Raw genomic sequence first — 20,074 nt, forward strand, 5'->3', positions numbered from 1 at the left:
TACAGTAGGCTAAACACATACATAATCTGCAACAGGCATTAAAGTGAATGGACAGGTGAAGGAATACATCCATTTACTCATTCAACAGTACATGAACCGAGAACTTCCAGATGTTCAAGCTGGATTTAGAAAAGGCAGAGGAATCAGAGATCAAATTGCCGACAACTGTTAGATTATAGAAAAAGCAAGAGAATTCCAGAAACATATCTACTTCTGCTTCATCGATCCTAAAGCCTTTGACTGTGTGGATAACAACGAACTGTGGAAAATTCTTAAAGAGATGGGAGTATCAGACCACCGTACCTGCCTCCTGAGAAACCTGTATACAGGTCAAGAAGCCACAGTTAGAACCTGACGTGGAACAACAGACTGGTTCAAAATTGGGAAAGGAGTATGTCAAGGCTGTATATTGTCACCCTGCTTATTTAACTTATATACCAAGTACATCATGCGAAATGCCGGCCTGGAGGAAGCACAAGCTGGAATCAAGATTGCCAGGAGAAATATCAGTAACCTCAGATATGCAGATGACACCACCCTTATGGCAAAAAGCAAAGCAGAAGTAAAGAGCCTCTTGATGAAGCTGAAAAAGTGAAAAAAAAGTGGAAAAAAAGTGAAAAACCTGGCTTAAAACTCAACATTCAAAAAACAAAGATCATGGCGTCTGGTCCCATCACTTCATGGCAAATAGATGGAGCAACAATGGAAACAGTGACAGACTTTATTTTCTTGGGCTTCAAAGTCACTGCAGATGGTGACTGCAGCCATGAATTGAAAGACGCTTGCTCCTTGGAAAAAAAGCTATGACAGAATATTAAAAAGCAGAGACATTTCTTTGCCGACAAAGGTCCATCTAGTCAAAGGTATGGTTTTTCCCGTAGTCATGTATGGATGTGAGAGTTGGACCATAAAGAAGGTTAAGCACCAAGCTTTTGAATGGTGGTATTGAAGAAGACTCTTGAGAGTCCCTTGGACTGCAATCCTAAAGGAAATCAATCCAAAATATTCACTGGACAGATTGATGCTGAGGCTGAAGCTCCAATACTTTGGCCACTTGATGCAAAGAACTGACTCACTGGAAAAGACCCTGATGATGGGAAAGACTGAAGGCAGGAGAAGGGGACAACAGAGGATGAGATGGTTGGATGGCATCACCAACTCAAAGGACATGAGTTTGAGCAAGCTCTGGGAGATGGTGAAGGACAGGGAAGCCTGGCATGCTGCAGTCCATGGGGTCACAAAGGGTCGGACAGCACTGAGTGAATGAACAACAACATTCATTCATTCAAAAGAAAGAAAGAAATACTTACCAGGCATCTCTAACATGCCATGCACTGTTCTAGGTGTTAAAGTACTTTAGAGATCATGCCAGAGAAACTTCTACTCCTAGGAGTAGAAGATGACACATGATAAACAAATAAATGAACAAGATAATGATGAGAAAACAAAGCAAGTTAATCTGATAGAGCTGATTAGAATAGAAAGAGAAAAAAATATTTGGTAAGTAGAAAAGAACCACAAAAAATAATGACCTATATTCACCTGACACTACCACAACATTGTTAATCGGCTCTACCCCAATGCAAAATAAAAAGTAAAAAAATAATAATAATGACCTGTGAGCAGAGACATGAAAGACACCAAAAATTTTCTCAGGGAAGAGCATTCGAGGCTGAAGGGACAGTAAATGCAAAGATCCTGAGACAGAGATGAGCCTTATGAATTTGACTAATATTTATAATTGCTTTAGTTAGATACATTCTATTTTGCTCTTAACCTAGTGACTCAGTTGGTAAAGAATCTGCCTGCAATGCAGGAGACCTGGGTTTGATCCCTGGGTTGGGAAGATCCCTTAGAGAAGGAAATGGCACCCCACTCCAGTATTTTTGCCTGGAGAATTCCATGGACAGAGGAGCCGGGCAGACTACAGTCCATGGGGCCACAAAGAGTTGGACACAACCGTGCAACTTTCACTTTCACTTTTTAAAATCAAAAGTGAAATTAACTGTGAGAAATTTCACAGACATGCAAAAGTGTAAAACTTTTCTAAATTTTAACTTGATTAATGAAAGTACTTTAAAACTCTTCATTAGTAAAGATAAAATAATACAGCTTGCTCTCTTGTTTGTATGTGTGCTGTGTGTTTGTAGACCAGCAAGCACTTAAAATGGGCCAGTCACTTCAGTCAGAGCTTCCAGTGTTCTCCCTCAAGAATGATCTCATCACTCCAACAGGGAAGGCATCAAAAATTTAAAAAAAAAAAAGCACCATGGAGAAGCTAAGTTGCATAAGACCTAAGATCTCAGAGCTAGCGAGCAGGGGAGCCCAGATTTATCTGCAGGTCACTCTGCCCACAGAGCCCATGGTCTTCACCAAGTCTCTGCTCTTGGCTGTGTTAATAAGGCAGGACCTCCATGAGCTGAAGAAGCTTGCAATTTTAGCTCAAAAGTCTTCTAACAGACATACTCAAATACTATTATAAATAGACAAGGAAATCAAAGAATGTTACCTGCTATTCTGAGAAACTTGCAGGAAATTTCAAAAACTTGTATCCACAGCACAAGCTCGATTTGTAAGCATGTTATTCGTTACACTATGGAATGCATCCACAGGTTCTCTGACTTTCTTTTCTGGATGAATTCCCCTCCCACCCAGTAGGTGCTGACCTTACCCGGCAGCCAGTGAACAGTGCGCCGTGGACGGGGCGCATCCCCCAAGGCCGTCAGAAAGGGTAGCACGGGCCCAGCGGCCACTTCCTCCTGGGCTCCTGCCCAGGGAACCCGCCACCACTGTGCCCGAGCTCAGGACAGTCAGACAGGGGTTCTGGCAGACTGCCAGCATCAGCAGCGGGGCACGCAGGTGAGGAGGCCTGGAGGGGCTCCAGTCCCAGCTCCAGCCTGACTGCACCCACCCTGGAGACGCTCGAGGAAACTGCCCCCTGCGCTCGTCAACCCCCAGGTCAGCGAAGACGATGATAATAAGACTGCTGTCACAGCACTAAGTTACACAGAGATAGATAACTACAGCCTGTGCACCAGCATAGATCTTCGTAAATGTATACGTACCCAGGTACCCGTGAAACATACACACATTTCCAAACACACATACACACACAGATATGCAACTGTACAGGGTGGGAGGGGCACTAACATACAGCAAAATGCTACTAGAAGTTATTCATGGGTGATATGCTTTCCATATTTTTATATAAGCATTATTATATTATATAAGCATTAATTATTATATTTATTCACTGATTGGCTAAAAAAGAGAGATGGCTCATTTTGGGTATCTAGATATGCATAATTCCATATATGTTTATAAGCATGTGTATATTTTATATAATACATGCACACATATATATACACAACAAATAAGGTAGTATCTGTCTTATCAAGAACATTCATAAGTCCATACTACCTCATTAAAATCATTCATTTTCATGTTATTCATTTCAAATACTAATAATAGAATGAATCCTGAATTCAAAAATTATTAAATACCTGTAATGCCTGTTTCTGACTCATTCTTTCTTGCCATTCTTTTTCATCCTCCTCTTCTGAACTGAAAGTCAAACACAGATTTATAATACCTATGATTTAATGACAACTTACAAAAATATTTCTTGAGTGCAAGGCACTGCTAGTTATAGAAGCTACAGAAGCTGGTGAATAAGATGGCAAGAACTGAGCCATCTTTGGTCTCACCGTCTGGTGGGGACACCTGTAAGGGAGCGATCATAACAAGATCTAACACCTTCCATCACCAGGGCAAAGCAGGTTTGCCAAAGGGACAATTAAGAGTCACCTCACCACAGGAGCTTTCTGAAGTCTCTCGCAATTACACTGCTTGGAGAAAAAAGGAGAAACTAGAAAGTGTTTTAAGCAAGGACACGACAGTATCAGATTTGAGTTTTAACAGGTTCTACACTACAAATCAGCAACTGGGCCTGACAGGAGTTCCTCCAAAGGGGTAAGATCAGAGATGGAGACTGAAGTGCAGAAGCCAGGCCAATAACCTCGAGACACAGTGATGGCGGCAGCGGCGATTCAAAAGCTGTGTGGCCTCACGGGAGCCCTGGGAAAGGAAGGGGTGAGTGGGGAAGGACAAACTGGCCCTCCACCTGCACTGCAACCAGAGAAGCCACTGAGGATTATCAGCCAGCAGGAGGAAGAGCGACCTGAGAGGTCCCCGGAGAGCAGGACCATGTGGGCACCACATCAGCCTGAGAACTGCAAAGCAGCCACTGGATTTAACAAGGGAGGACATCGTGTGTGTGGACTTCAGCGATGGTGAGAGAGAAAACGCCGGGCTGAGAAGCACATTCAGACGGCAGGTGTCAGCAAAGACTCAGAAAAAACAGAATCCACATCACAAACTCTCAATGAACAGTGCTAACACAGGCTCCTGAGGAGGAAGAAAGGAAACCACCACAAACCACTAAAACACAAACGGAGTCAGTAGAAGATGTAGCCTTTAAAAACCAATCTAAAAGTGTCAAGAATGTGTATTGCAGATGTATTAATCCAACACACCTTATCATTTAAGGAAAACGTAAAGGTTTAAATCTGTCTGAATGCAGCAATAACATTTTTAAAGAGTTAAAACATTTACCTGTTTTTCTCGTTCTCTTGTAAAGGTGGCAAAGCGTAGATGTCATCTTCTCTCTGAACTTGAGTAAGACTGGGAAGGGCTTCCTCCCTGAAAAGTACACAGAGACGTCACCAGAGATGACAGGAAACAGTATTTGGAGTCAGTAGTACTCCCCACTGAACACACAAGCCCAGCTGAGAAGGGGAAACTCGGGGGATGGGTTCTGCCCTTGCTGGCCTGCCCGGCTCCAGAAAGAGGGAACCTGGTCCTGGCATGTAGAAGACTGTTAGGAGAGTAAAACGGACAAGTGATGCAACCTAGCAGCTTTTCCTTCTCACTGTCAAAGCTGATTCTCAAAGAACAGAGAACTTTCACAACTTCAATTCACTCGGTCAAATGGACATTCCATTGATTCCTCTCATTAGGGAAAGGGAATCACAGAACTCACTGCAAACATAAAAAATGTTCATCTTTGAGATGAATGTAATTCTCTGCTTGCCTTTTGCTTTTTAAGGCAGTTTTGAGAACCTGTCTTTTCAAAAATGTTTTCAAAAGCTTCTCGGTGGTTGTTTTGGAGTCACTGGCGGCCAAGTCCTTTTTATGCCTTCTCTTAGCCTGTGAGAAGAAAGAATATAGGATTTTATCTCGAGGTATTAGTATATTAAAAACAATTCTGTGGCTTTTTTCCCCATGGAATTTGGTTTGTCTTCTGAGTTTTCAGATTATACCTGTTTCAGTATTTTCTCCTAATTAGCGTACCAGTGAATAGCTTCAGGTTTTTGTTGTGTAAAGGACAGCCAGAGTTTCCAACTAAGTATTACTTAATGAATTATTATACAATGTTTTTGGGAAACCATTACTTTGTTTCTTTTAAATGTTCTTTAATGTTCCCAGGAAGCCTAAACTTAATACTATATAATTAAGTAAATGCTTCCCCAAAGGGATTATTACATCAATTAACTACTCTTTAAAATGCTACTGTTAGGTCAAAACCAATTTCTGGTATTAGTTTTTATAAAAACACATTACTTATATGTAACTCTGCCCTTCCATATCCAAAATGATGTCATAAGAAATTCTAAAATGTACAGAAATACCTCGCAAGAAATTTCCAAAGAGGAAAAAATGAAATAGTCTCTGTAGGTGAATATAAGGCAGGAATATAAAAACATTCTTTTTCTTTTTTATATAGTCGCCATACAATATTGTGTAAGTTTAACTGTAGAACACTTAAGAAGACAATCTAAAGGGAAAACTCTTTACTATAACTACTGTTAACTTTAATAGTTTTATTAAAAGTTAAGTATTATTGCACGCATGTTATACAATGTTCTTAGAGGTAAACCTCTTTGAAAATAAATTATCTGTTCATGATAAATTTTTAAAAGTTGAATTAAATTGGATATATGTCAAAGTAAGTCTTGGCTTCCAAAATTCTAAGAAGAAAATTTTAATTTTAGGTCAATTAAAATTTGACCTAAAATTCTAAGAATGCAGACAGAAAAAAAATTATATATATATAACTCTTACCAATGTCTGTTTCTTCAATAGTGGAGCATCCCCATCAAACACAAAAATAGGACGAATTCGGAAAAATAAGAGTTTGCAGAGTCGGTGGAACAAAGTGAGAAGATGGGCGTTTTCTATCGAGTTCCCGTGGCGATCGCGGACTCCTTTAAGAGCCTGGTTTAACCAGATGCTAATATCTAGAAGAATTGTTCATGGAAAACACTCTGCAAATCCTTCCCTCCCCTTAAAATTCCCAATGTCTGATATTATCAAAACATTAAAACTGAGCACTCATCCCAATTCATTTGAAACTGAAAAATATTCAGCCCTACTGGAATCTCCCTATAGTGGGTTCACTTTAGTTGGGCTCCTGTCATCAGTATTTACATCCTGAATTGTAAAAGCTTACACAGGCACATGTCTCCTTCAAAAAGTCTAATTGAAAGGAACTTCTTTAAAAGAAATCAGTGATCTACATGAAATTTTAGTAAATTAACCAACTCTTTTGGAGAACGATTTAGCAATTCAAAGCAAAACACTTTAAAATCTACTCTCTTTTATGTAAGAATTCCACTTCCACACTCGTATCCTCTAGAAGTCATCATAGACTGATAAAATCAGAGTGACTTATAAGGTGGTTTTGTTTATAATAATGAAAATATAAAGAATGGAAGTTTTCCAGCTGGTCTTCTTTTTTGTAATTAGATTATGATATCATGATTTGCTGGAATCCAAGTGACCCTTAAAAACGAAGCTGCCTAAGCATGTAAGGCAGTCACAAATTATTATTAAAGGAAGAAATAAAACAAGTTACAAAAGTATGGAAAGTATACATCTATTGTGTAACCTATGCAGTATGTTAAATATACTGGAAGCTCAGACCTCAAAACACTGGGTTGACGCAAAAGATGGTTCAGGGTCTTCCGTAAGATACTACAGAAAAACCAGAAAGAACTTTTTGGTCAACCCAGTATTAAGAGTAGCTATCTTCTGCTGTGATTACAACTGATTGTTTTCTTCTTGGAGTCGTCTTCTATTTTTAAACTTCACTAAAGGGTGCTTTTTAACCAATTGTTTTCTGTTTGTTCCTAAGAAAGGGACACAGCCCTCTGCTGCGTTCCCTGGATCTCTGCCCACTCCCCTGGCCCACCATCAGAGTGCTCACTTCCGCGGTGGTGGTGCTCAGGCCCTGTCCTTTCCTCCTGTCCGCAGCGTCCATCCAGGCTACCTCCGCGCTCCCCCCCACGCCCCATCCCCACTGCAGCCCCCGCAGCCCCCCACTCCACGCATGCACCTCTGCCCCAGAGCTATCCTGACCCCAGAATGGATGGCTCAGTTGACATCTCTACCTGCTGCCTCACAGTCACTGCAGACTTGACACAAGCAAAAACTGAGATCCGTTAAAAAAAAAAAAATTAAAAACAAAACAAAACTGAGCTCCGCGTCTTCTCACCAGGCTGCTCACACCCCCATTTCAGTGGCCATCTCTCTGATCCGCTCAAGCCAGAACCCTGAGCGCCACCCCATACCTTCCCCTCACCCGGCCCTGCAAGGTCCCATCAGTTCTACCTTTTAGTCTATCCTGAAAGTGTACGCTAGATTTCATTAACATACCTATAGTGAAAACCCCTGGGAGGCTTCCCATGGCCTTTAGGATATCATCTGAAACTTCTACCCATGGCCTGTGAAGCCCTGAATGAGCTGCCCTCTTATTTCTCCTGGCTCGTGTCAAGTCACTGGGCTTCTTTCAAAGCCTAGAAGTCACTGAGCTCCTTCCTTCCTGCAGGGTCTTCTCCAGGCTCCTTCCCCAGCCTGAAAAAGTTCCTCCCGCTCTGAGCCTAGAGCTGCCCTCCTCTCAGGTCTCAGGTCAGGTTTAGGTGTCACGTCCTTGGCTGAGATTAAGACGTCCAGTTATCCACTCCTGTGTAAAAACACCTTGCTGACTTCACAGCAGAAATGCTTCTGTGAGCTGGGGATACAGAACTAGACCAAATAAAGCATTTGGCCTAATGGAGTTTACAATCTGGTGGGGGAGCAGTCCAGACTGTGAGCTCCGTGATGTGTCTAAACCACACTGGCGGGCATGGCTCTCCCTCTCAGCGCAAAGAGGAGGCAACAAAGACCTGCAATCGAATGAGCTGAACAGTTAAATATTTATATGAATGGCATTACCTAACTTACCACCATAAAAGACCAGGCCCATCAACAATTAACTGAATAAACACTACATAAAATAACTAGTGGATAGCAAGCTAGATTCACTCCTAGCTTTTTGTGGGCTACTAGACATATCCAAAATCCTAAGGATAGAAGAGTGAAAAATAACATGAACAAAATAATCAGGGTCCAGACCCCTGAGAAACATGCAATTCTAATGGGGAAGGCAGACAATAAAAATCAAGTATAGTTACAGAATACATTAGGTTGTTCTAAGTGCCAACGAAAAAACTAACAAAGCAAATGGACAAAAATGTGATTGGGAGTCACAATGGCCCTTTAGGTAGGAAAAAATTGAAAGTTGCTCAGTCGTGTCTGACTCTGTGACCTCATGGACTATAGCCCACCAGGCTCCTCTGTCCATGGAATGCTCCAGGCAAGAATACTGGAGTTGGCCGCCATTTCCTTCTTCAGGGGATCTTTGCAACCCAGGGGTCAAATCCAGGTCTCCTGCATTGCAAACAGATTCTTTACCGTCTAAGACAACAGGGACTACATCGGACAGAGAAGGCCTGTTCAAAGAAGTAGCAGAGGTCTAGAGTGCATGAACAGGAGTAATGAGAGAAGACAGTGAGGCAGGAGGCATAGCAAACGAAATGCCCTGGGACAGAAGTGCGTTCTGTTCAAGGACAGCATGGCAGGTGCAAGAGGAGCAGGGAGAGGATGTGATGGACCTGCAGTCACTGGATGGATGTGACTGAAGACTCACCCCAGTGGCCAAGTGAGGAACGAACTATTAATACAAGGAAACCAGCTTTAAACTAGTTACAATAGCCTGAGTGAAAGCCGAAAGCAGTGGTGAGGATGAGAAGACGTCAGCTAAAGGGTCCACCCTGGAAGCAGGATTCGGTGTTGGCTTAGCTCTGTATCCTACTGGGTCAAGATTTCTAATTGGCTTGTTTCCAGTTGCTACACCACTGTATTATGTGGAATAAGTTTCTACTTAACTCATTCAATTTTATGAAGAGTGTTAAGTCACTCACACTTTATGAAGAGTGTTAAGTCGTGTTGGACCCTTTGCTACCCCAATGACTGTAGCCCGCCAGGCTCCTCTGTCCATGGGATTCTCCAGGCAAGAATACTGGGTTGGGTAACCATTCCCTTCTCCAGGGGACCTTCCCAACCCAGGGATTGAACCTGAGTCTCCAGCACTGCAGGCAGATTTCTTTGCCATCTGAGCCACCAGGGAATGAGAAAATCTAATTTCAGATCGGCAGCTCTCAACTCTGCTATCCTTTGGAACTAGATATGAACCTTCTGAAACACAGGCTACTAAACACGCTGTGCTTAGTCGCTCAGTCATGTCTGACTCTGTGCCACCCCATGACTGCAGGCCACCAGGCTCCTCTGTCCACGGGGATTTTCCAGGCAAGAACACTGGAATGGGTTGCCATGCCCTCCTCCAGGGGATCTTCCCAACCCAGGGATCGAACCCAGGTCCCCCACATTGCAGGTGGGGCCTAAACAGTGTAATATTTTGTTAATAATAGAGTTAAGTGTATTTTACAAATGCTAAGGTCCATAAGAGATGAAAGTTTAATTATTAATTCTTTATTATTTGACACGAACATTTATATTGTGTAAATAAGACGCTCAGCTGGAAATGGTAAAAAGACCAAATAATTTATTTCAGGGTTTCAAGAATAAATTATGAACCTAGTATGTCAAGGGTAATTTCTTCATTAACAAATAAAACCAAAAAACCTGAATACATTTTAAAAATTATGGGCTTCAATGTAAACTCATATAAATTTCTGCTGACGTTTTAAGGGTTCCTGACACTGAAGACTGTTTTCATTCCTGTGGATAGGTATTAATAGTTCCAAGGAGAAAACCTTCAGAAAGCAGTGGTTTAATGAACCACTAGAAGGCAGCAACAGCTCATGTACTTTAAAAAAACACAAACCTTCGCCCCAAGGTACCAGGCATAAAACTTTTAAGCCACTATTCATTACGGATGTGTTTTAAATTACCCACATTGCAAAAATATATATATATAAACCTCATCATCATCGTCTTGCTTTACTTAAAAAAAAATTACCAGTGTTCCCCATCCCCTCTGACAGTGCATTTACCACAGCAATTACTGCAGGACTGTCTTCTCCACAGAGCATGGGTTCCGAGGCTCATATGTCCCCACTTAGGGAACTGGTGGAAGGTACCACCAGCTTCTGCAACAGAATAGACACTCAGAAAAAGAAAATAAAGATAAAAACAGAAAAAAGAATGCCTACCGAATAAAAATGCTAAAATTTCAGAAACAGCCTTCACTTGTTTCAGTAACCAGGAAAAAACATTTAATTCTAAAGATGATACCAGCCAAACACGCACAGAAACAAATCCATCACAGAGGCTGGGAGAATAATGCACTGTACACCTTCTGAAATCTTTGCGGTGTTGTACCATACGAATTTCGTATTCCAAAAATCATAACAAAAAGCAATGTCACTGAAAAAAAAAGAAAATGTAAAACACATGTCCACACACGTTTTTCTTCCTCTCACAAATATAAACGGAGCAAGACTCAGAACGGCTGGCAAAACCACTGGTAGGAAGTCGACTTCGCTTTCTCCAGGCTGACCTCCCAGCCGGAATAACATCTTCAGGATTTACAGCATTAACAGTGCCAGACACAATTTTTAAACTCCTTTAAATATTCCCTTTATTCCTCCCACCAACTCTATGTGTAGAGACTTATCACCTCCACTTCCCAGATTAAAGAACTGTAGAGAAGCGTAGAGCGCTGGGCCTAAGACTCCAAGCCAGGTAGCTGTGACTGCAACGCGGGAGGAAAGCAGACACTGAGAAAGGAAGCGTCCTGAGGAAGATCGATAGCTACTCCCCGCCACCGCCTCCCCCACTGGCGTGAGACCCCATGGGCTGAGACCCTCATCGCACCAATGCCGCTCTGCGCCCCAGGAAAACTGTGAGCAAAAAGCCCAGGCGTCTCACATTGATGTCTGACAGAAAACAACAAAACTCTGTAAAACAGTTATCCTTCAATTAAAAAAATAAATTAACAACAACAACCCTGGCGTCCACCGAGCATCCCCAGCGCCGACACCGCGTAAAGGATACCCACGGCAAGAATCTTCCCCTCCAGCGTCTCCGGGCTGATTTGCCGCCCGGAGCACTCCAGCAGCTTCCAGAGCCCCTGGACTCCCATGAGGGAGCTGTATCCTCGGCGTCGCGGGCGGCTTTTCACTCCAAGTCTTCCCCGCCCGGCTGCACCGCCGCCCTGGGCCCGGGAAGAGTACTCTCGGCTCCCACTCGGTAAACCAAGAGCTCGCAGCTGTCCAGGGAAAACCGGCCCCGACGAAACGGGGACGTCCCAGAAGCTGACACGGCCTCGCGGAAGAAAAATGGGACCAGAGAAAACTGGCGACGCGGAGGGGCAAGTCCTCGTCTCCTCCAGCGCTCTGGTCCAAACGTTTGCACTCTCAGCGGACGACCAGGGTAAGGGGACGGCGCAGGCAAGATTTAACAGCCAGAAAAAGTTCCTCCGAAAACTCCAATCTTCTCAAGCTCAGGCGTTCCGCACGGGAAATGGAGCTTCTCGGATGCCGTCTAATGCGTCGCGCAGGGCGGAAGTTCCGGCTCCCCACGATGACGTATATCCGCTGCGCCGATGCATTTCCGGAAGTGAGGGGGGTGGTTCGGCCTCAGGGTTTATAGGCGTGTTGGCCGCCTTAACTTGTCCGCGCAGGCCTCCTGATTCTGTTAAACGTTGAAAGCATACGCAAAGCGTTTTCTTTCAGAAGTTACGGGTTTGTACGAGTTTTTCTAGCATCGGTTTCTTCCCAGTCTTCCGCCAGTTCTGAAAACTCTTAATGCTAAGTATTGTTTTTAGCATGAGGCAATAACAGAAAGGTGGAAGCTTTAAATTCAGTTCAGTCGCTCAGTCGTGTCCAACTCTGCGACCCTGTGGACTGCAGCACGCCAGGCTTCCCTGTCCATCACCAACTCCCGGAGTTTACTCAAACTCATGTCCATTGAGTTGGTGATGCTGTCCAACCACATCATCCTCTGTCGTCCCCGTCTCCCTCCTTCAATCTTTGCCAGCATCAGGGTCTTTTCTAGTGAGTCAATTCTTCGCGCCGGGTGGCCAAAGTATTGGAGGTTCACCAGCAGTCCTTCCAATGAACACCCAGGACTGATCTCCTTGAGGATGGACTGGTTGGATCTCCTTTCAGTCCAAGGGACTCTCAAGAGTCTTCTCCAACACCACAGTTCAAAAGCATTAATTCTTCCGGGCTCAGCTTTCTTTATACTCCAACTCTTACATCCATACCTGACTACTGGGAAAACCATAGCTTTGACTAGAAGGACCTTTGTTGACAAAGTAATGTCTCTGCTTTTTAATGTGCTGTCTAGGTTGGGCGTAACTTTTCTTCCAAGGAGCAAATGTCTTTTACTTTCATGGCTGCAGTCACCATCTGCAATGATTTTGGAGCACCCCCCCCCAAAAAAAAATAGTCTCTCCCTGTTTCCACTGGTTCCCCATCTATTTGCCATGAAGTGATGGGACCAGATGCCATGATCTTAGTTTTTTGAATGTTGAGTTTTAAGCCAACTTTTTCACTCTCCTCTTTCACTTTCATCAAGAGGCTCTTTAGTTCTTCGCTTTCTGCCGGGAGTGTGGTGTCATCTGCATATCTGAGGTTATTGATACTTCTGGCAGTCTTGATTCCAGCTTGTGCTTTATCCAGTCTGGTATTTCTCATGATATACTCTGCATAGAAGTTAAATAAGCAGGTTGACAATATACAGCCTTGACATACTCCTTTTCCTATTTGGAACCAGTCTGTTTTTCCATATCCAGTTCTAACTGTTGCTTCCTGACCTACATACAGATTTCTCAGGAGGCAGGTCAGATGGTCTGGTATTTCCATCTCTTTAAGAATTTTCCACAGTTTGTTGTGATCCACACAGTCAAAGGCCTTGGCATAATCAATAAAACAGAAGTAGGTGGAAGCTTTGGTTGATGTTTTTTAATTAATAAGTAGGTCGTTATCTGAAAATCTGTAGTAACCAGATAGTAATATGGTTTAAAATCTTAGCCCTTGAAGTACATTTTTCTTCAGCATTTAAGAGTTAGGCTTGTAGGTCAGAAGTAACAAGAAACTCATTGCCAGAGTAGCTCCTGTGAAGGTGGTGGATTGGACACTCAGGCTAAGATCCAAACCCCCACTGAACCACTTACGGTGTTTAGCATTGCTCAGATCAGGTTTGTTCAAAACATCTTTCTTCATCTGTAATAGGTGGGCATAGAAGCAGTCTTGCAAACTGTTTCAAGCCAGGATCATAGGTAATATTTGTGAAGTACTTAACCACTAGTAGTCAATGAATGGTAGCCTTTTCGTACCTCTTGGCTCAGACTTGGACTATTAAAATTAGATTAAAATCAGTGAAAAGAATGATTCAAAAATAAGTTTTTAGAAAAACTGCTTTTTTGCCCAAACAGATGATTCCCAGTAGCCAGGATTCCTTGACCTGTGTACTCAGTTGCTCAGTCACCTCAGACCCTGTAACCCCATGGACTGTAGCCCACCAGGCTCCTCTGTCCGTGGGATTTCCCAGGCAACAGTACTGGAATGGGTTGCTATTTCCTGGCTTGGAATCTTCCTGACCCGGAATCTAATCTGCATTTCCTGTGTCACATAGATTCTTTACCCATGCGACCTAGTTACAACTAATTTTCTCTCAGTGCTAATCCTGATAAGGTACTTATTTGCATTTCCTACAGATGTAAAATTATATGCGGAACTTTTGTTCGTAAATGTATTTTGCAGGAATTAATATAATTACCTATTTGTGTCTCCCTCCGCCCAACAGAGTAGATTGTAAAGTTACTGGAACCAACAACTGTTGACTGTTGTATACCCCACTCTTTATATTTAGCAGGAATTCTATAAATATTGTGTAAATGACCACTTTCCCAGCCTCAGATCTAAATCTGCAGGGCATCTTGCACCCTATTGAATTTTCTCACGAGTCTGGCAAATGTTAGTTCAGATGCCATCAGAGCCATATTATAATCCTGAGGTATGGGCTGAATTGTGTCCTCCAAAATTCAAATGTTGAAGCGCTAACCCCCAGTATCTCAGAATGTGACCGACTGGAAATTGGGCCTTCTTAAAGTTAAAATGAGGCCATTAGGGTAAGTTAATCAGTCTGACTGGTGTCCTTAGAAGAGGAAATTTGGACACCCAGACACTAGGGCTCTTTGCACAGAGGAAAAACCAAGTGAGGACAGAGGGAGACAGCAGCGACCTGCAAGCCAGGAAGGTTCAGGAAACCAAGCCTTGGATCTTGACTTCTAGCCTCTGGAGCTATGAGAAAATAAACATCTGCTGTGTAAGCTACCAATCTGTCGTTTCGTTTTGGTAGCCCCAGCAGACACAGCTAGGATCCTGGGCACATTTCTTCAGTGTTGAGAATCTGAATAAAATGGAGATGCCGTTTCTCTTGTGCGGTTTCTCTGAGATCGGTGACTTCACATGAAGCACCTAGTAGGTAGCAACACTCCCATTAGTTTGTTGAGTGAATGACGGAGGGGGAGAGCACCATGAGTAAAACTGAAATACAGAATGTGATTGAATCATAGAGCACCTCGCCTGAACCCCTCTGGTGTCTGGGGAAGGCAAGTTGGGGGGTATTATAGCTGCTGCACCAGCTTGTCCTAGTGATGGGGCATTGTAGCAGGAAAAAGAACACTTTCAGGATTTGCTCTAAATGAAGTTACCTGAGAGCTAGGTAAAAACAAGTAGTCAGTGTGAACATTAGAGTACTGTAAGTGCTTGTAAAACCAGAGCAACAGTTCTTGGATACAAAATGTATTTTGGAAGGAACATCAACTGAGTGTTCATTTGATTAATAAGGATTTGGTTCCTTTGGATGCTGTTTAAAGGGCTTCCCAGGCAGCGTTAGTGGTAAATAACCTGCCTGCCAATGCAGAAGGCATAAGAGATGCAGGTTCAATCCCTGGATCGGGAAGATCCCCTGGAGGAGGGCACAGCAACCCACTCCAGTCTTCTTGCCTGGAGAATCCCATGGACAGAGGAGCCTGGTGGGCTACAGTCCATAGGGTCACAAAGAGTCAGACACAACTGAAGTGACTTAGCAACAGCAGCAGCAAAGGGCTCTCTATCAAAATTCTGACAGAATACACATTATATAGGCTAGTAATAATAATAACAAGCACTTAAATAGCAATTCCTATCTAGAAAGCACTGTTCAAAACACTTTACACATATTAACTTATTCTTCAAAACAGTTTGTAAGATAAGTACTATTATCCCCATTTTATCCAATGAGGAATTATGCACAAGAAAAACAATCTCAAACTTGCCCAAGATAATAACAGCTAGTTAGTAATGAGCCAGTAATATGAACTTTCATTGCTTTTCTGGAGACCCCTAAGAAAAACTGACCAAGAAATTATGACAGGAATGTTAACAATCTTCAAAGAGCAACGGGCAGTCACTTGCTTACAGATTCTGGAAAAGCAGTCCCTGTTAACCTCAGCGTGCTCCTCATAACTGCCAAACTTGTAAACCAAGTTATCAAGTGATCATGTATATTAAGTGTTGATTGTGGCCAATAGGCAATATGTATAAACTCATCCTCCTTTCCTAGATGTCACTGTGTTCTCTGTTTTATGTTGTATTCATCTCCATTTTTTACCAACCTCTTCTCTGAAATATTTGGCTGAGCTATATGAAATCAACCAGATTTGACCTCCAGAAATTACAGTTTCATTTGGTTCAAGCTAAAGAATTACATTTTCTATTTCCTGTTATAAAGTCTTACAAAAATCTAAAATTACAGACATATGCCTATAGTCTCACTGATTATAAAAGTCAGATGTTTCTTATGCTACTCAGGCAGAATTGACAAATTCTGTCATGTACTTCTGTCATATACTTCAAATTATAAGGCCATTCCATCCTTAAAAGTTCAAAACATTCACATGATTAAAAGTAGAAAACAAAACTTTATTGATGAAAACTTCTTAAAAGTTCCAATATGAAGTAACAAAATCAACAACCTACAAATCTCTTTCAGTCCTTTGCCTTTCAAGCAAAATATTCTCTTCAGAAAAATGCCCATTTCGTAATATCGCCATCTGTAGGCTAGGAGTATCTGAGTGGATACATGGATATAAAATTCAAAAGAGAAGGAAATGAAAATATTTTCAAAATAAAAATCTGAACCCTTTCCTTGAGGTGTATTGCAATATGGTTACCAACAGATTCAGCACCTTGTAATAATCAAGTTACTGATTGGAGTCCTAGAACAGCCCCTGGAATGAAAGAACAAGAGATCCTAGTTGTTCATGAGTCACAGGTTGGCAGCAGAAGACAGGAGCTCAGATACATGAAATCCACACGTTCTGAACGATTACACACTCACTTCAAATAGCTAATAGTCTATATGGTTTTACAGAAGGAAAGAGCTCAGAGCCTGGAATATGGATAGTTGCCCTCTGAGTGATGGGCAGTCCTAACGCATCCTTAATGCTTTTTTTTAATCAACACATGACTCCATCTTGGGGGACCAGTCAAATATCAGATCTCATCTCAAAGGTTACCTTGGGTGTAGGAACTTCAGATGCCACTTGTTATTTTGTTGTTCTAGTCGCTAGGTCATGTCTGACCCTTTGCGATCCCATGGACTGTAGCCCGCCAGGCCCCTCTGTCCATGGGATTTCCCAGGCAAAAATACTGGAGTGGGTTGCCATTTCCATCTCCAGGGGATCTTCCCAAACCAGGGATCAAACCCATGACTCTTGCATTGGCAGGTGGGTTCTTTACCACTGGGCCATCAGGGAGACCCACTTGTTCATTTACTCTATCCCTAAACAAAGGTTTATTGTAGACTTATAGAAGTCTTTCAAGACCTAAAGTTCTTGTCAATATGAAAAAACAACATACCAAGAAAGTCCAGAACACCTGAGTTGATGCACAAAGTCACCCATCTGCACCAGCAGAAAAGATCAGTGCCTGGAGTCTTTTCTCTTTTGCCTCTTTATTGAGAATCCTGAGAAAGTTAATCAGGAAAAATACGAGGCAGGCAAGATACCGCTACATGTAGAAAGGAATTTCTAGACTCACTAAATTATCTGAAATGAGCTTTAACCACGAGAGAAAAACTAGAAGTCAACAGGCCCAATTTTTTTCAAAGGGCAGAGAGTGAGTACCTTAAATTTTGAACTTAGGAATAAAACTGCAACATATATCTGGGGGTCAAGCCATGAGAAATCCCTTCATGCTTAAGTATTTCAAATCATGATGCTATTCAATGAAATTGTGTCTGATTTGTTTATATGTAATTTTATTGGACTTTGCAAAATGGTCCAGAATGTTCATATACTCTTAATTTTAAAAGGACAAAAAAAAAAAAAATCTGTGCTTATCTGTTTATATGTCTGAAATCACCCATCCTATTCATATACAAACTTATTTACCGGAGGAACTACAAGGTTATGCTTTGCCCCACAAGATCTGTTCCTATTTAACGTAGACTTAAAATCTCGTACTGCCTCAATGCAGTCCCGCCGTGACCAGCTGTGTGCGTGACACCATCGTAGGGACGCAGCGTGGTCACTCATTCCCCTCGTAATCACTGTAACCACGGTAGCCACTGTTCCTTCTCTCGTGGACACTGGACATCTTTTTCCACGTCGAGTCCTGATGGAAACCAGTACTGAAAGACCGGCCCAGGCGCCCGTGCTGTTTCTTGGAGATATTGTCCTCGCTCTCAGATTTGGCAATTCCCTGGGCATGTGTTGGAGGCTGTGATTCCTGTCTAATGGTTCCAAATGGAAAGTTCCAAAGGCCAAATCTTTGCCAGCTAAGTCTCTGGAATGCTATGATGCAATGCAAATTTCCTCCAACCTGAGAAGAAAAAAAAAAAAAATGTTGGCTTCAGAAAACACTAGGAAACTAGTTATACTATAATATGTGGGTTCCAACGAATTGTCTTATTTTCCCTCCTTCGTGCGTGTGTGCTGTTGTGCTGACTCTTCGCGACCCCACGGACTGTAGCCAACCAGGCTCCTCTGTCCATAGGATTTCTTCCCGCAGTTACCTGCATCTAAATAGTATTTATCCTTTCCAACATCATCAGATCACACTACCCAGCATCTTTCCTGACCAGCTGCCTTTACAAAAATATAACAATGTCCACAGGAGCCAAGACCCCTTCCCCACCCCCTACACCTCTCTACCTCTCACACACGCTTGGCCCTCCCACGTTGCCTAATCCAAACACCAAGCTCATTCCTCTTCCTCTCCCCGCTATGTGTTCTTTACATGTTAGTGGGATTATAGCAATGGGCTGTCTCCTCAACCCACAGAACATACCATTCCCTGAGAACGGCCCCCAGCGGCCTTGTTTGTAAACACGGCTCTGCCCCAAGGCCACAGTTAATGCCCGGGGAGTCAGCACCTGACTCAAGCTGGGCCAGGACTACAGAACTGGGCTGGAGGCAGGCCCGTCTCAGTCTAGACTGTTCTTCTGAAAGGGAGAACCTAAGTTGAAAGGCGATGATCTTCAGGAAGCAAACAGAAAGACAGCTGAGAACGAGACAGAGTAGCTGCCTGCCCCTGACAACATTTCTGCCTGGCACCCAGCTGGACGTCTTGCCTTTTTTAAATTAGAAGATAATTACTTTACAATACTGTGGTGGTTTCTGCCATACCTCAACATGAGTCGGCCACAGGTATACATAGGTCCCCTCCCTTTTGAACGTCCCTCCCGCCTCCCACCCACGGACCACCCCTCTAGGTTGTCACAGAGCACCGGCTTTGGGTTCCCTGCAGCATACAGCAAATTCCCACCAGCTGTCTATCTTACATATGGCAATGTATGTGTTTCAGTGCTGCTCTCTCAAATCATCCCACCCTCTCCTTCCTCCACTCTGTCCAAAAGTCTTTACGTCTGTCTCCTTTGCCACCTTGCATGGAGAATCATCAGTACTACCTTTCTATATTCCACAGATATGTGTTAGTATACTATATTTGTCTCTTTCTGACATACTTTATTCTGTATAAAAGGCTCTAGGTTCATCTACTTCATTAGAACTGACTCAAATGCATTTCTTTTTATAGCTGAGTAATATTCCATTGTGTATATGCACCATAACTTCTTTACCCATTCATCTGTCAATGGACATCTAGGTTGCTTCCATGTCCTAGCTATTGTAAATTTCCTTTTAAAGACACGTGTGTGTCCTCAATTTTCACTTTTTGGTCTAAAACAGTATGAACTGGGTTTCTGTTATTTACAACCTAGAGTGCTGAGTAAAATTACTGCATTTTGGCTAGTCGAGAAATACTTTCTCACACAGTGGTATTCTTACCTTCTTTGTCTTTCGATACTGCAGTCCCCTCTCTAAGTGCCGGATATCTAGATATTCTGGATTTTGAGTGTTTAGATCAGTAACAATATCTGCCCATCTATTGTTAAGGAAGAATAAAGCACAATTTTCTTTAAGTTCAAAATACTTTTAAAAAGTAATGGAACTTTTCACGTGAGTAACTTGCTACAACAGTACCATGGCATTACTTCTCCCATCAGAGGATGATTTCATCTATTAGGTTTCCATAAATCCTCTTTTTAATGACAGTTCTCTTTATCCAACTAATGCCAAGGTTAAAAATGGTTACTCTCCATATGAAATAAAAATATATGTGGATGTTAAGTGACATCCTGCAGGCTAGTGTGGAAACATTCCATATTTTCTTTTTAA

At 42.5% G+C, this 20,074-nt stretch overlaps 1 protein-coding gene across 4 annotated transcripts in view; it reads right to left on the reverse strand.

Moving 5' to 3' along the window:
- Positions 1 to 20,074, reverse strand: part of LOC122447044 (basic immunoglobulin-like variable motif-containing protein) — a 62,226-nt gene that overhangs the window by 16,302 nt on the left and 25,850 nt on the right. For 2 of the 4 annotated variants that reach the window (XM_043477338.1, XM_043477339.1), the window contains exons 10-11: positions 19,685 to 19,781; positions 16,296 to 18,218 (exon numbers count right to left, since the gene is read on the reverse strand). In XM_043477338.1, the coding sequence (XP_043333273.1) occupies positions 17,925 to 18,218; positions 19,685 to 19,781 (391 nt within the window). In that variant the 3' untranslated portion in view covers positions 16,296 to 17,924. Of the gene's footprint in view, positions 1 to 3,503; positions 3,565 to 4,614; positions 4,702 to 5,092; positions 5,209 to 6,123; positions 6,300 to 11,397; positions 11,903 to 16,295; positions 18,219 to 19,684; positions 19,782 to 20,074 lie in introns of those variants that run through there. The other 2 variants (XM_043477340.1, XM_043477337.1) reach the window with 2 other exon arrangements.

Source organism: Cervus canadensis, chromosome 9 (assembly GCF_019320065.1).
Source record: "Cervus canadensis isolate Bull #8, Minnesota chromosome 9, ASM1932006v1, whole genome shotgun sequence".
In the NCBI taxonomy this organism is placed as follows: domain Eukaryota; kingdom Metazoa; phylum Chordata; class Mammalia; order Artiodactyla; family Cervidae; genus Cervus; species Cervus canadensis.